The following is a 16,446-nucleotide window of genomic DNA, read 5'->3' on the forward strand; positions in this document are numbered from 1 at the left end:
TACTAAAATGCAAAATGGAATTTCAAAACATAGACTACTTCATCAGATTGATAGATAATAAATTATGACTTAATAAAGTTTGAAACATGGTGATAAATCATAAATGACTCAATGAGTCAATGACAATTGTTTAAACATAGTTTATCAAAGATGCAAATGCCCTTCAAGAGTCAAATGGGTCATCAAAATATGAGGGATCAATGGCTTCATCCTCATCTATATGATTGACATTTTCCTCATCATTGGAATCCAATCCGGTTCCACTAGCCCTAGATGCAGCCACATCCTCCTCCTCGTCCTCCTCAACATCTAGCAAGGCAATTTTAGATATATCTTGGACAATCATATCCAAGTCAGAAGTCTCAGGTAGTACATGCCACGACTTCTCTGGTCCCTTCTTATATCCTAGATCCTTGCGTGATAGGAGGTGTCAGTTGTTGTGAATAAATACCAAGTCCTTTGCTTTCTTCGAACCCAACTGGTTATGCTTCACTGAGTGGATAAAGGAGTATGTACTCCAATTTCGCTCAGCAGCAGAAGACCTCGCAACCTAGAGAGACAACCAACAAATTTAAAAAAATTAGCTAAGTAATTTTACAATACAATAGGAATTTAAGAGTGCTAATTCGACAAGCTAAGTGGCCATAAGAAAAGGAAAAAAACTTAAATACATACTTGTGACAAGATCTTAATGGCAAGAGGTTGGAGGTACATGTAACTTTCCCCATGTAAGTACCACCATCCAATGGCATCCAATCTACTTTGGTCATTGATTGCATCAGGTTTTGCATTTTTGCTTGAGACAAAATCTACAAACTCTCTCCTAACATTTGATGCCACATCAGGATCACTAAAGAGCCTGTTAAGTGCCTTCTTATACCTAGTAGCAACTTCAGGATCTCTATATGGTGCCACTCTACCAGGAATAGCAAGTATCTCACTGCTATAATATCTAGGAGAAAGTGCATATGCTAGGAGGTGTAAAGGTGTAGTCATCTTGTTCCAACGATGTAGAACAATTTTCTCCACCTTACTGTACAAGGTATTAGGATCCTGCTCTCTCCTCTGAATGACTTGGGATGTCAAATAATGTACATGTAATTTTTTTTGATGTAGTGTTAATAACTTAATTAAAATAAAAAATAAAAATCTCTCAATAAACAAGGATAAAGTATTGTATAAAAATTTAAACTTATTGATTTCATTCTTTCTAGCATGGAGTCCATGGCATCATATATGTTCCCCAAACAAGGCTCATTCGTGTCGGCATACCGAAGCATAGACATGATGGGCTCGGTGAGTTCTAATGCATATTCCACCCTATTCCAAAAATCATCACTCAAGATCAAATCCTTTACAGTTTTGGCCTTTTTTGTATCAACTTACTTCCATCCATCCCATTTGTTGCTAATAACCATTTGACACAATGCCTCTTTCACCCTCACAAGTCGTCTAAGGATGATTGTGTGTGAAGCAAACCTTGTTTTAGCAACCTATTACCATGTTAATTCAAATTGTAAGTTAATATGATAAGTTCATAAAACAAAAATTTAAGAATATGTATTAAATTTTGTAAAGTATGACACAAAAATTAAAATGATAAATGAAGCTAAATAAAGTTTAAAATTTACCTTCAATAATTCCAAGCGGGAGAAACTTCTGAAAATTGGTTGTGACATATGGTGGTTTGTCACAAACATTTGGATCTGCTCACCCTCCTCATACACATTTTTCATCCATTCAATTGGCTGCCAATTGTTTTCATCACCTAGTTCAAGGTGTGGACAGTGCATGGTGTCCAAAAGATATGCTCATATCGTGCTTCTACCAAAGCACCTACAGCCTTACAAACTTTAGCATTGTCCGTTATTACTTGGACAACATTGTCAGCTCCCACGGACTCTATGGATTCAATGAGAAGTTGGGCAATAAAATTTGCATCCTTTACTTGCCCTTCACAATCAACCGCCTTCAAAAACACAATCACATTTATTAATGGACGGTTTTTGCAATCTTTCCATCCATCAGAGACAATGCTCACCCCCATTTGGATCCAAGAATCTCTTATTGGTTTGAGGAGGTTTTCTACATTCTTTCTCTCCTTATGCAATATGGTGGTTCTCAACTTTTCATATCTAGGGGATCGGTAACCATGAGGTGCATCATTTATTGCTTTCACCATCTCTCTCCAATAAGGTGATCTCACTAGATTGAATGAAACACCATTTGTAATGAGGCAATGCCCAATCTTTATGTCAACAATTTATCTCTTGTCATTTTCAAATGCCGTATCTAATGGGCCTCTCTTGCGAGATGGGGGTGTTTCTATTTCATCTTCATCCACAAATGGGGTAGGTAAGAAGGGATGTGGTCTATTGGTTGTTTGAGAGGGTGGTGTTGGTGGTTTTTGCTTTGACTTATCTTTTTTTTCCTTTGACACTAACCTATTAGCCTCTTGTTGTTCTTTTAACATGCCTGCTATTTGAGCAGCCAACAACCCTTTTTTACCTCCCTCTGGGGGCCCCTCACACATGGAAATCTCTTGACCTGGTGGACCTATCAAATGATGTTTAACCCGGTAATAGGAGCTTCTATATTGGTTTTGGCAAAAATTGCATTTCCATATATACCCTCCCCCTCCAACACATTGCTCAATTCTTGTTGTATACTTCCACAAAGGAGAGCCTCTATCAATTTTAAATCTTTGGGATCCCACCCCACCCACTGGACCCTGACTACTCATTCTTGGATTCTTGCAATCTATAAAAGCAAATTTAAAAAAATATTTTAGAACTTATACAAAACTTGATAAAAATTTAGAGCAAAAAAAAAAAAAAAAACTAAAAACAAACTATGAAAGAAGCAAAAAGAAGGATCAAATGCATACCTGGAACACTCAACACTGATTATTTGAAGGATTTGAGACTCCACAAACAATCTCTATAACCTTCTCTTCAAAGTTGCAAATTGGCCACACCAAAATGACAAAGCAAATGAGAGATTAGATGAATGAAATGCATCTAATAGGCCTTACTTTAGGGTTTGGCAAATAAAAATAAGAAAAAAACATAATTTTAATGCTTTTTTGCCGCGGGTCCACCCGGATTCACTCGGGTCCGCGATGGGTCCGTATTTTGCCCTGTGGGTCCGCCCAGGTCCGTGCTCTGTAGTGTTCGTATTTTGCTCTACAGGTCCGCCCGGGTCCATGCTTGAGCACGGACCCGGGCGGACTTAGGGAAAAATACGGACCCTGCTCGGACTCGTCATGGACCCGGGCTCGAATTTGGACCCGGACCCGAACTCCAGGGTCCGAATTTGGCAACTTAGTTTAGACTCTAGAGATCTAAAAATCTCGACCTTCTAAAAAAAAGCTTTGATTTTAATTTAAAAAATGAGGAAACAATTTCTTTTGAAAGAAACCCTCAATAAATTTTCAAAGAAAAAGCGAACAAGAAATTATGCGAATTTACAGAATGAAACCCACAATATTTTAATAAAAAATCAATTCATAAAAACTATTGGAAATAAATTCCAAGTAAAAGCAATGATTTTTTTTCCAAAGAAAATTTGATAAAAAACTTAATCCGCTGTGATTCTATGAAATGATAATTGATAACTTGATATTTAACAAAGGAGCCAAAGGCGCCTTAAATAGAGAGTACAGACAACTGGAATAGATACATGAAGAAACTTCCTCAACAATCTATAGACAATTAAGATGACGATTATAAAAATACTCTAATATTTTAATATGTTAAAGCTATGTTGATGATTTTGATTTGAAAAAATGAAGTTTAAACTTTATATAGATACTAACAAATAAAGTTTATAATAGCTTGTTTAAGTTGTTCTATACTCTTTCACTGTAACTTACAACTATCCATATTTACAGGCATGCCTGTTTAATTGTATTTGTTGAATTTTTGTTGCACTTTATGTTTATCAACCATTCAAATAAAAGTTCTGTATCTATAAGTAAAATTGATCAATATTGAATATATTTGCAGGTGGCACAATCATCTAAATCCAGATATAAAGAAAGATGCATGGAGTCAGCAGGAGGAGTTGGCGCTAATTCGTTCTCACCAAATTTATGGAAACAAGTGGGCAGAAATTGCAAAGTTTTTGCCTGGGAGGTATAGTTTAAAATTGGAGACAACTTGTTTATTATTAGATCAGGGTCTAATTAACCGGGATGCAGATAACAAAAATGTTGTCTGAAATAGATACTGAGGTCTCTCAGTAGATTACCTAGATAGCAGGATATCAAATGAAGTTATCTCTCTCTGTCTCTGTCAGTCCTTGCCTGTCTGTCTGTCAGTGGGCTTCTCTATTTATATATCAAGTTATATCCAACAGAACCAGACATATAGGAACTTGTTTCCTTGTCCCTAAAACTTAGAGAAATTTTTGTGAGGTAATCAGTGCAATGATTGTTCATCTTTTAAATCGTCTCTAAACCACAATCACTATCATTATATAAGTAATCTATATTCTTATAGATAATATCAATTGGGTGCTTTAATTGTCAAGAGACGATTAAAACAATATATTCATCTCCATGTGTGAAGCAAGATGATAGATCTCACCAACCTAAAACCCCCCAAAAAGAAATTAATCATCACACAGCCAAAATTATCCTGATATCATGATTTTATTGTTTATTATCACAAGTATGGTGAGATTTTATTGAAAAAGTTATGATGGTTTTTTGTTACTGTGTGTTGGGAAGTTTTGTCCGTTATTACTTGCCCAAAAAAATTCTTGGCAAGTACTTGCCAAGTTTTATGACTATGGGTTTTTCATAGGCACATGAACAAAAGGCCTATAGACAAAACACTGATGTGCAAGAGAGGCTATTCACCTATCCAGAGTTCCCAAGGGGTCTTATCAACAAGAGGAATATTGGGAGACCTGTTTATTAGACAACAAATAGTACTGGCAGCCTCAAACCAATCTTTTTGATCTTGCTTTTTCCATCATTGGGCTGTTCATTTTTCTTAATATCACAATTTTTCGATGGTACATATGAAGTTGTTTTTGTTCAATTTTTCTGTTTTGTTTGCAAAATCATTCAAAATATTTAGGATAAAACTTGCCTCCATTGTCAATTGTCAATTTTTTTTTATCTTCCTGTCTTTATAATTTTCAAGCATCTCAAATTCTTTAACCAAAGCTGTGGTTTAAGAAGCAAACCCAAGTTCTTTGCAAGAGATGATCTATGAAGGAAACATAATAAATGTTTTTGTTAAGAGATGGTGTCCAAAACCTTAGTTGCTCTAGTACTACTAGATTTTTTTTTCATCTGTAACGTTTGCTAGACACACAACGCTCACATATAATCGAAGTTAAGAATGATCAGCAAGACCCTCAAACATATCTTTTACATTGCCAGTTCTCTGATGCTATGACATTGAGTTTTCAACAACTGCATGTGCAGGAGGCACAACATAATTACCCAACACACTAGCAATCATCTTAAATTATGTCTTTTTTACCAAATATCCATGATGAAATCAACCCTTCGTCATATTTCAATGATCTTTGTCCAAAATGATATTTCCATTACACACGAGGCAACGATTTTGTTCCATAGGGCCTTTGTAGTGTTTCAACCTTAAGGCTCAAACATTTAGCAAGATTGAATAAGAAATATGCAACCTGCTCCCTCTTCTTGCCTTTTTGTCAAGTATGCCTCATGCATCTTGATCCATTCCTGTAGGTATAGTGCCCTCTTCTTGCCTTTTTGTCAAGTATGCCTCATGCATCTTGATCCATTCCTGTAGGTATAGTGCTGGGTATAGCAGTTGCCACTATCCATTGATCTATTCCTACTAAGATATCTTCCATCTGCAGTTTCCACAATTCAAAGATTTGCTCATCAAACACTCAAGTTCCCTGGAGGTGCTGGCCATGACTTCTTTTCAGATTAGAATTTGAATCCAAGGTTCCCATTGGAAACAAAGAAAACAACAAAAAGAATGACATTTCTTCCTTTATAGAATCAAGCTGAACGAAGCTTTGATAGTGTTTATTCTTAATTTAGGAACAATGAAATGACCTAAAAATTTACTAATCTAAAATACAAATTTGACAGAAATAAAATTAAGCAAGAGTCTAAGAAGAAATGGAGATAGATAAGAAGAGAGACAACAACGAAAATTATCTTGAGAATACCCTTTTGGGTGAAACATGCGGCCTCAAATGTATAACAAATTAGCTTCCACATGTCTTACAACTGTGTCACAGGATTCGGCGAACTTCATGCATGAAGTTCGAAATTTTCCGAATTTCAGCATAATCTAAAAAATTCGTTTAAATTCGTCCTCTAATTCGTACAGAGCCATTCACCGGCTTTTCATTTTAATCGTTCCATAGTTTAAAAAAATAAAGTCCAGCTAGGGCAGTCCATCGATAGAAAAGTGTTCACAGCAAATGATCCAGTATCATGGCGACTGTTGAGCTCCTGCCCTCGAATAAATTGCCGCCGAATACCTGCTTATCGCTAGTGTTCAACATTTGACATTTAAGTTTTTGTTTAATGTTTAATTTTATAATTTTGCATTTTGTTTTGTTTTAATTTTTAATTTGTGTCTTATAATTTTTTAATTTTTTTAGTAATATGAAAGAAAATTTATTATTTTTCAAGTGTATAATTTTTTTATTAAAATATTAATTTTTTTTTAATAGTTATTTATTGTTTATGTGTAATCTTAAATGTAGTAAATCAAAGTATTTTTTAATTTTTAATTTTGTTTAGAAAAATTAAAATAAAATATCAATATATTTTGAATTTATGTTATAAAATGATAAAGTTAAATTACTATAATTTGTTCTATAAGTTTAATGTTTTAAAAATTATAAACTACTTGTATTTGTATTTATTTTCAAAATGTGATTCTTTTATAAAGATTTCAAATTTATGTTGTAATGTTAAACTATCTTGATAATTTATTGGACATACTTATATTGTTTAAAATACTAAAAAAATTCTATAAAGCGAATTTAAAGTCGATTTTTTTTCGATTTTTTTGGCCTTGTCGAATTTCATCCGAATTTTATAGTCGTCGAACTCGAACTCGAACTCGAACCTTGTGACTTAGTCTTACAATGAATTGAGAAGATCCACAAATGATGCAGCCTGTGTCCACACACTGCAGTTTCTCTATAGTGAGCCCCAAAATCAAAATTTGCTAAGCCTTACAATACAATTCACATTGCCGTTCCTATGAATGTATTTTCAGAGTTTTTAGAGTTTTCCTTTCGAAAAACTACTTATGGTTTCTCCAAAATTATTAGTTTTTATAAGGGGTGTCCAATTTATTGCCAAGAGGAGACATTCAAACCCAAGTGTCACTGTCCAGGCTGCAAGTGAAACCTCTATTGTTTGACTAGTCAATTAGTCGAACTTGGTTTTCCACTTTGAAAGTATATCTTATCTTCCAAGATGCACTACACACTGCCATAAGTAGATGCCTTTTCAAGTCTACTTTGTAGCCCCTATATGTAAATATTTCGTACACTCATCATAACACATTTCTTAAGTGTCAAATTATGTCTTACATGGAATCTTGAGATTCTCTCCATGTGTAGTGGCCCATTTAAGAAGTTCCAATATCATAACATATGATTTTTTTTAGATTTACAATTATCCTAAGATTTTGCAAGGTGGTAGGACACCTAATCCTAACATGGAGAATGCTAAATTAAAAATCTTATAATCTTTCCTATTTCAAAGACGTAGATCTCAATTTTTTGTCAAAGATAACTTGTTACATACATATCTTATTTTTAGTGGAAAACATTGCTCAACTATTATTCTATAAATGCATTAAATTTTCACCCTTAAAAGATTTTCCCTGCGCTCCTTAATTGTCTGTCCAGATTGCATAGCTGTCAATAGTTTAGCTGGGTGTTGTCTCACAGGTTTAAGCTTGTAAATTTCAACAATTCAAGTTACCATGGAACCAGCCACAAATATTTTTGAGTCTGTGTTTGGAAATACAAATTTACAGATAAGATATCTCTGTATATTAGTAGAAACTTCTCAAACAAGAATGAATAGGGGAAATCAGTACATTGCTTTTTTTGAATTTTATTCATTAAAATGTGAGGAACATGTTTAAAGGTCTTATTGATTTGATTACTATAGGCCAACTCATAATGGATTGCAACAGATATCACAATGCATTTGTCAGTTTTAATTTTTTTGTATTATACTTGAATGGGTTGCCTAACTTAGCAAAGCATTTATGCTATCAGGACAGACAATGCGATAAAAAATCACTGGAATAGCTCAATAAAGAAGAAGCTAGACTCATATTTGGCATCAGGGCTTCCAGTTCAGCTGCCAGATTTGCCTGCGATCCAGGAAAACATGACACCCGTGTTCAGTACAGCCACAGAAATGTCCACTGATACAGCCTTTACAGGAACAGTGAGTGATCAGCTGTTTGCATGTAGTCAAGATTCTGTTTCTAAAAGTGGTAATCAATCAGGTTCTATGGAGATGGCTTCTACAAGTTCCTTCAAGCTTAGCAAAGAAAATTCAGAAATGCAAAAAGAAACACACAAGAGTTTGGTTGGTGAAACAAAGGATTCAACTAACCATTCTTACCCACATTGCTTTCAGCCAAATAGAGATACTATTGTAACAAGAAACGAAATGACTGATTTTTCTGATGATGGAAGGCGTGAAGTTGCAACAACTGTGCCATCTTATCAAATGAATGATTATTTGGATTCTGTTGTTACAAGCAAAAATTTCTCTGTTGGAAGTCCTGGGGAAGTTTCTAATACTGTTAATGTGACGAATTGTGGTCCACCTACCATGAATTGTGTTCAATCTACCAGCATGGACTTTCAACTGGGAGAACACAACTATGACGAAGAGAACAAATCTTTATGTTCACGTTTGTACACAAATCAGTTTTCAAGCTCTAGTTATGTGGCTGTGGATTGCACTGCAGTGTGTTTACCAGCATTCTCAGCTTCATTGTCGCCACTTTGTTCTAGAACTCCTCATACACATCTCACCGGTCTCATTGGTAATAAAACAGCAGTTTGCTCACCTGAAAAGCCCATTGCTACACTTGATAACTATATTTATGACTCTTACGAGACTGGACACAGCAATGAACTGTTACAAATCTGCTTGCCTCTTGATCAGAATTTTAAACGTGATAATGAGGGTGAAACATCTGGTTCAGCTGTGCAATCTCTGACGTCTAATGTAAATATCAAGACTGGTTTAGACATCAAGGCTGGTAATTCTGACACTCCTCAAAATCCAGATTGTGAGGCTTTGTTTTATGAGCCACCACGTCTTTCAAATTGGGATATGCCCTTTGTTAATTGTGATCTTGTAAATTCTTGTGGCTTTTTTCAACAAGCATATAGTCCTCTTGGGGTGCGCCAAATGATAATGTCCTCAGTTAATTGTTTCACTCCTCCCTGCTACCCTTGGGCGTCTACTATTAATGAGAAAAGCCCCGAATCTATTTTAAAAAGTGCTGCAAAAAGTTTTACAAATACCCCCTCTATTCTGAGAAAACGACCACGGGATGCTTCAACTCCTGTACAAACAAAACAGATTGAAAAAATGGACGATAGAATAAAAGGTCAAGACAAAAATTATACACCTGGCTCTATGGTTAAAAAACATGGCGACTTGCTTAGCTCTCCTGATGATGTGTCATGTGATTGCTGTACAAAGGATGGTGTGACCAGACCTGGACAATGCCTAAAGAAAAGGTCAGTTCTGGTCTCACCTCAGTATTGCTTAAAATCTAAACATTCAGCAGCTGTAAAGTCCATGGAGAAACAGTTGGAATATGCATCCAATCCCAGAAAAGAAGCTGAATCTGTTTATAAAATTGGCACATCTACGAAGAAAGATATTAGTGGCTCTGAAAGTGAATCTCAGAATACTAATAGAGGACTAGATGCTACTGGCTCTAAAGGTTTGAATAGAGATTGTACTGCAAGGAATGTTGATGCTATTTGCAAGACTGAACATGGAGCAAAATTGCATAATGTAAGTGACCTATGTTGCCTTCATTATTTATTGTTATCTACTTGGAGATGAACAGAACTTCCCCTACTGTGCAGGATAGCATGACTTTCTATGCTCACACATGCTTTTCAACTTTTTTTTCCTGTTAAATCTATGCCAACATTCTTTGCATTGTTGTCTTTGCGACGTGTTAATGCATCTCCAACATTTTGATATGTTATACAATGCAATACTGGATGTCTGGACTCTGATAATGCTGAAATTACAAATTCTCAGTTCTTTTTATCCATGTGTATATCTGTTCTTAACTTCTTGGTAGCTCCAAAATAGGAAAAATTTATTTGAGAAAAGTTGTAAAATTGTTCCACAAGATTATCTATTGTGAGTTTAATTTCCCAAAATATGAAGCCATGTCTTCTTTCCAAAAAATATGTACATTTCAGTTAGAGTTTTGGCTGTGTAAAGTTTAAACAATGCAGTATATATCTTTTGATGCTTCTTATGGACTTCAACAGCCTTCTGCTTTTGCAGATGCAAAGCTTTGGAGTCCTTGTTGAGCAGAATTTGAATGGTCGGCAGTCGTATCCAACAAACCTGGACAATCCTTTAAGAGTTGGCAGCTATAATGGCTCTAGTGTGATTTCAAAATCTCTTGACAGCAGAAGTATGGAGTTATGCGGGAAAATAAGAGTTTCTGAAGCTGACAACGAAATTTGCACAGCAGGATTTGCCTCTTCAAACTGTAATATATCAGATAATGATAAGATGATAACGGACAATAATGGAAGTTCTGCCATGGCATTTCCAAATCCGGTTCATCACAGATTCGATATAGATTGGCTTAGCAACATATCCGATATAGACAACCTGAGCATGTATGTTATGTTTTCAATCTTTTTATGGTTTCTATACTTTTGGCATTTTAATGGGGAGTTTATAATGTTAAATTACGTGTTTTTTTGACTGTGGGTTGCCTATTGCCTTTATGTGCAGAAACATATGAAAACTAAAAGCTTTGGAATGACTAGTTTTTGATTTTATGTGTTCAATAGAAATTTATTGTGCATGTTGATGCATGTATTGGGGCTTCATTCTTCTTGGACATATTGCTTCACGTGAAAGCAACTGTAAGAGAAATAAACAGAAACAAAGTTGGGATTTTAATAAACTTTCTGTTTGTCATTTGAAAATATTTAATTTTTTCATGGAATAACCCTTCAATCCCCAAATCAGCCATGGAGATTAAGCCATCAACTCAGCATAACTAACAGCTTAGAGGCATAATCAAATAACAATCAACCATATGAACGTATGATATTTTTTTGGAAATATTAAATTTGCAACATTTAGCAGGGTAAGCATTAATCTCTGTAAGTTTATATGCATATAATAAAGTCTTAAGGAATTGCTGGGGAAGTTGGAGAAAGAACCAGCCAATGGGTTGACACATTGGTGGTTTATTGTTGGTATCCTTGGTGCAAACGATGATGAAGGTAGTGCCATCTACATCATATGAAGATGCCTATAATTGTGTATTAGACATGAGAGTGAGAACAAAACATTTATTTGGTTGAGAATTATATGTGATGTTTTTGATGCAAGTGATGATGATGAACTACATTTGTGGAGTTGCTCATAAATGACATGCTAAGGGTGAAGCTTTTTGGGCATACTAGTGAATATGTTCCCAAGAAGAGTTTTGAGGTGCCTTTTACAATGCCTAAAAGCCAAAATGGCTAGATTAGTGAAGGTCAAACCTCAACTTTTATAGAAGTCAGAGAAACATCAATAACAGATAGGAAGACAATAACAATCAACAGTTCATTCTTTTAAGATTCTTTGGGTCAGCCAATAGCACAATGTTCTAATTGCAATAAATGGGGTATTTGGCACAAGATTAGTGCCAATGATGATGGCTAGGATAATACAATGATGTGCATTGTTAGTAGCAATTCTTGGAAAGAATGTCTATATGATTGACATGGTAGAGGACAAAATCTTGGCAATAATGCTATTGCTTAAGTTCTAACATAAAAATAGGAGGGATTGGTTGAAGCAAGAGTACAATTACAAACACATGCATATGTGAGTAAATTGATTAGGCTGATTGATTACGGCAAGGAGTATTTAAAGCATTGGGAAAGAGAACAATTTATTGAAAGGGTGTACATACATACATACATACATACATACATATATATATAAATTAACATTCTACCATTTCTTGATCATCTACTGACTAGTTATTAACATTAATAATAGATTATATTATAATCTTTAATAAACATTCCTCTTGTGGAAAACAATGCTAGAGATGAATATTATGTTGATAAACATGCTCACAAATATAATGATGTTGAAGTTCAATGTGTTTGGTTTGCTTGTTAAAGATTGGATTGTCGCAAACCAAAATAAGTTAATACCTCTTGATTGTTGCAAAGCAAAATTGTAGGTTGTTCTCAGGTATGCTCATTCTTGTCAATAGTGAAATAACCATATGCTTTAGAATCAACTTGTTTACCGTGTGATATTCTACTTTGGTTGAAGTTTGAATGATAGTGGTTTGCTTCTTACTTCTCTATGATATGAGAACAAATCCCAACAGAGAATATTGTTTGTCGTCATTTTAGATAAGAAAATATTTTATTTATCAATGTCCAACAAAAGACCACAAAAGAGGTCAAACGGACTGGGAGAAGGCGAGAACAACAAAAGGCGAGAACCATATCAAGGTGCCTGATCTCTATGTTAGAAACATTATCTAGAGGAGACGAGACGTGAGATGGAAATGCATGAGCTAACTCTCTGACAAAACTGGTACTTCATCTTTCCTTTGGATTTTGTGGATGAGGGCATAACTTGTGCTATAACATCAAAATTCCAAAATGTGATCACATCATCAAAGGACATTGATTCCATAAAGATGTCGATTCTTGATTGGCAACAATGGATCTATGAGGGGCAATATGCTTAGAGTATGGATTCAAAGGTCTTGTGCAATGGCTGCAAATGGAAATGGTAAGCATATGCAAAGGGTGTAACATCCGGATTTCCCGGGTCTAATTTATCATTCAACTTACTCAAGGAATACAGTTACTTCTTCATTTCATAGGAGGCCAGTTACATCATTCATGTTCAAGTGAAGAAGATTTACCGTTAAAGTTAGTTAAACAATTTTTTTTTTAACTAAATGCTTGAAATACCTTTTAATGAAATTACTTCAGAAATTGAAATCACATACCTCGGAAAACTGAGACTAAAAATCATCTAAGTATGCTTCTGCAACCACTGGGGTTAGTCCACAAATACACTATAACAATTTCTCAAATCGAGTGCTATCTCAAAATCATTTAATGATTACAACTATAATTTAAATTAGGGCATCACATATCATCTTACCAATTAGGGCATCAATCACCATCGATTTATTTAGGGCTTCTGATACCGCTTTACCACTTAGGGCTTCCGTAACCACGGATTCAACTAGGGCTTTCGATACCACAGATTTAGTTAGGGCTTCCAATACCACTGTATCAATTAAGGGTCCAGCTGTCACACAATCAATTAGGGCTTTTGGATTTCTTTTCCTTCGATTGCTTATCTCTGACAGTTTCTCAAGATTAGATAAATACTTATATTCAGTATTTGTTTATATGAAAGTAAAATGATGATAACAATGAAATGCTTCAATTAAATCTTACCTCATCATAATAAGAATGATAATACTTGCTTCTGATAAATGATTGAATGCGTAGCTTACTTCTGTCTGACTCATATCCAACATCTTGAGTGAGATGAAACATTGTCAGGGGCTTTACCACCCAGCCTCGGACCAAATATTTTCTCCACACGATCTCAATCGAGAAAGGCCCTCCCTACCCGAAATTGACAGGGAACATCTTACCATCCACTAAACTTCAAGATATAAACACGCCATATGACTTGGCAACAGATGATCATCATAACAGGAATATGCATGAGCTATTGATTAAATTCTTTTAAAATGGTAAATATTAAAATCTCTTTAATTGATACTGATTCATATTAATGATGAATCCTTTTTCTTACCTCATCACCCATCATCTTGGTTTTACAGCCAGGTGGGTTCCAGGTATTTGGGATTCTTAGATCAGACAACTCTCTTTCATTTATTCAAAAAGATTACATACAACTATTATTTCATATTTTAAGATTATGTTTTTAAGAGATCTCAAAATATCAACAATCTTGTATTTCTTTTTAACAGGTTCATCTACACCTACTCACCATAAGTAGGCTGTTAGGCCGGTGACTCCTTGGTGCCTAAACAATTAACTTTTACTGATATGTCTTGTACCTCTTTCACCTTATTCCGGCTCTTAGCCCGGAAAATTTCCTTGGTACTATGTTTTGATATTCAATTCAGATTTAAACAATATTCCATACTGTATATTATCTTTTATCGAGATAGAAAGTCATTCAAAGAAGATCTACAAAATAATACATATTCAAATATTATGGTGAAAACAATCCTATAACTGGATCAATGCTATGGTAGTCGTTTTAAACTTGAATATGTATAAATTTGGAATGATTGTAGTCAGCTTTATCTAATACTTCCATTAAAAATAAAGTAGAAAGGCTGAATAGAAAATGTATGGCTTCATACCTTCAATAATAATGTAAAAAGTATGTCAACTTGGCATAAGTTTAAACTTATGACCGACTTAGCATCGTGTTAAAGTTCAGAAGAGAAACATTACTGGACTCAATGGCTCCTTCAAATTCTACGGATAACAACTATTTATGGATGCAAGGACGTTTTTAATCTGGATGCAAAGACGTATAAACACTGATTGCAAGGACATTTAAATTCTGAATGCGAAGACCATTTAACTCTCTGAATACGAAGACGTGTATATTCTAATGCTTTCGTAACAGAGAAAGGTATTAAGGAAAGCGCCGGATATCTCTCAGACCACCCAGTACAATGCCAAACAAGAGCGTGACCTGCGGCTTGGAAATAACCTGTTCACCTGCAACACATTGGTTGAGCCCCATCCTTTCTCTCATAGCAAAAATTATATGTTGGGATTCACAGAAGTAGGTTAAAGATGCTTGCAAAAATTCGAATGCATAATAGGTAGATACTCAACCATATGGAAAGTATACACCTTGTATCCCCCTCATAGAATTCAAGAGGCACCTTATAAACAAACCCGACCATGGCTCTTAAAAGTTGAAACCAAAACTTCTTGACTTCCACACATTATCAAGAAAACTATACGCTTTCCAAACTTTAATTCAATGTAAATCAATTAAAAACAAGAGTATAATATAGAAGATTATAATCGTTTCAAATTTCCAAGTTCCAAATTTCCAAGCATGCCTCTACGTCTTCCTACAGTTACAAGATTCATTACGAATTCCCAAAAGTCCAAATGAATATAAATACTATTAAAAATGCCAAATAATAATCGGTTGAAATAACGAAGAGAATAGAATTAGAAAATTAAAAATTCGAAGATTATAATAATATAATTATTATAATCCGAACATTATTATAATATGCAACTTTTAAATTATTAAATGATAATGGTGCCAAATTATTGGATATTATTTAAATGAACATTTATAAACAATTATTAAAAGTACTATGACAAAAGATAAATTAAAACCCTTTAAGATACGTTTTATATTTTAATTCAATTATTTTATCTAAATTATTTATTAAATAACTCATGCAATTCCATGGGTGTATCCTGTTTCAAATTACTAGGTCCTTTATCCGTTTCCCAGTGATGGTGATGCCTTGCCTAATTCTTTTCTGACAATGCTTCCACCCCTTCAACATGCTCCCTGCAAGGAATTTCTCCGTAATTAAATTATAAATTATAAATAATCATATCAGTTAACCTTTCATCTTAGTTCCATGAATTTGCGATTAACGATCAACTAATATGTCATGATAACAACTAACTATCTTACCATTTTGCCAAATTATATCAAATTAAACTACCAACTGACTTCATGTGAACCTCAACAGCTATATTTCAAGCTAGGTCAAAAATTGGGATGTAACAAAGGGCTGAAATGAGTTTCAGAGAAATGGAATGCATGTGGGTAAGGGACGGGTTCTTATATAAATGCTTTTGGAGGTGTAGGCTAAACAATTGGTAATAAGTGCAAATGATAACTTTTGGCTTTTGAAGAGTGACCTTTAACCAAAATCGGGTTCTCCGGATATAATTACATGTCACTTTACATGTAATAGTTGTTTTTGATGTAAACATGCAATTAGTTTCGGAGGATGGAAATGCATGTAAATGGGAATAGAGAATGAGGTTACATGTAAGTGCGGATGAAAGATGGGAATACATGCAAACCCATATGAATAGTGAGATGCAATGTGCTTTGGCATGTGATGATGGATGTGAAGTGAAAATATGCAC

At 34.6% G+C, this 16,446-nt stretch overlaps 1 protein-coding gene across 1 annotated transcript in view; it reads left to right on the forward strand.

The window, feature by feature from the left end:
* Positions 1 to 16,446, forward strand: part of LOC149562189 (transcription factor MYB3R-1-like) — an 86,388-nt gene that overhangs the window by 37,809 nt on the left and 32,133 nt on the right. The window contains exons 6-8 of the mRNA XM_089825733.1: positions 4,008 to 4,136; positions 8,263 to 10,036; positions 10,547 to 10,890. Of these exons, the coding sequence (XP_089681859.1) occupies positions 4,008 to 4,136; positions 8,263 to 10,036; positions 10,547 to 10,890 (2,247 nt within the window). The remainder of the gene's footprint in view (positions 1 to 4,007; positions 4,137 to 8,262; positions 10,037 to 10,546; positions 10,891 to 16,446) is intronic.

This window comes from Cupressus sempervirens, chromosome 4, assembly GCF_028749045.1.
Source record: "Cupressus sempervirens isolate cs-2001-9-10 chromosome 4, ASM2874904v1, whole genome shotgun sequence".
In the NCBI taxonomy this organism is placed as follows: domain Eukaryota; kingdom Viridiplantae; phylum Streptophyta; class Pinopsida; order Cupressales; family Cupressaceae; genus Cupressus; species Cupressus sempervirens.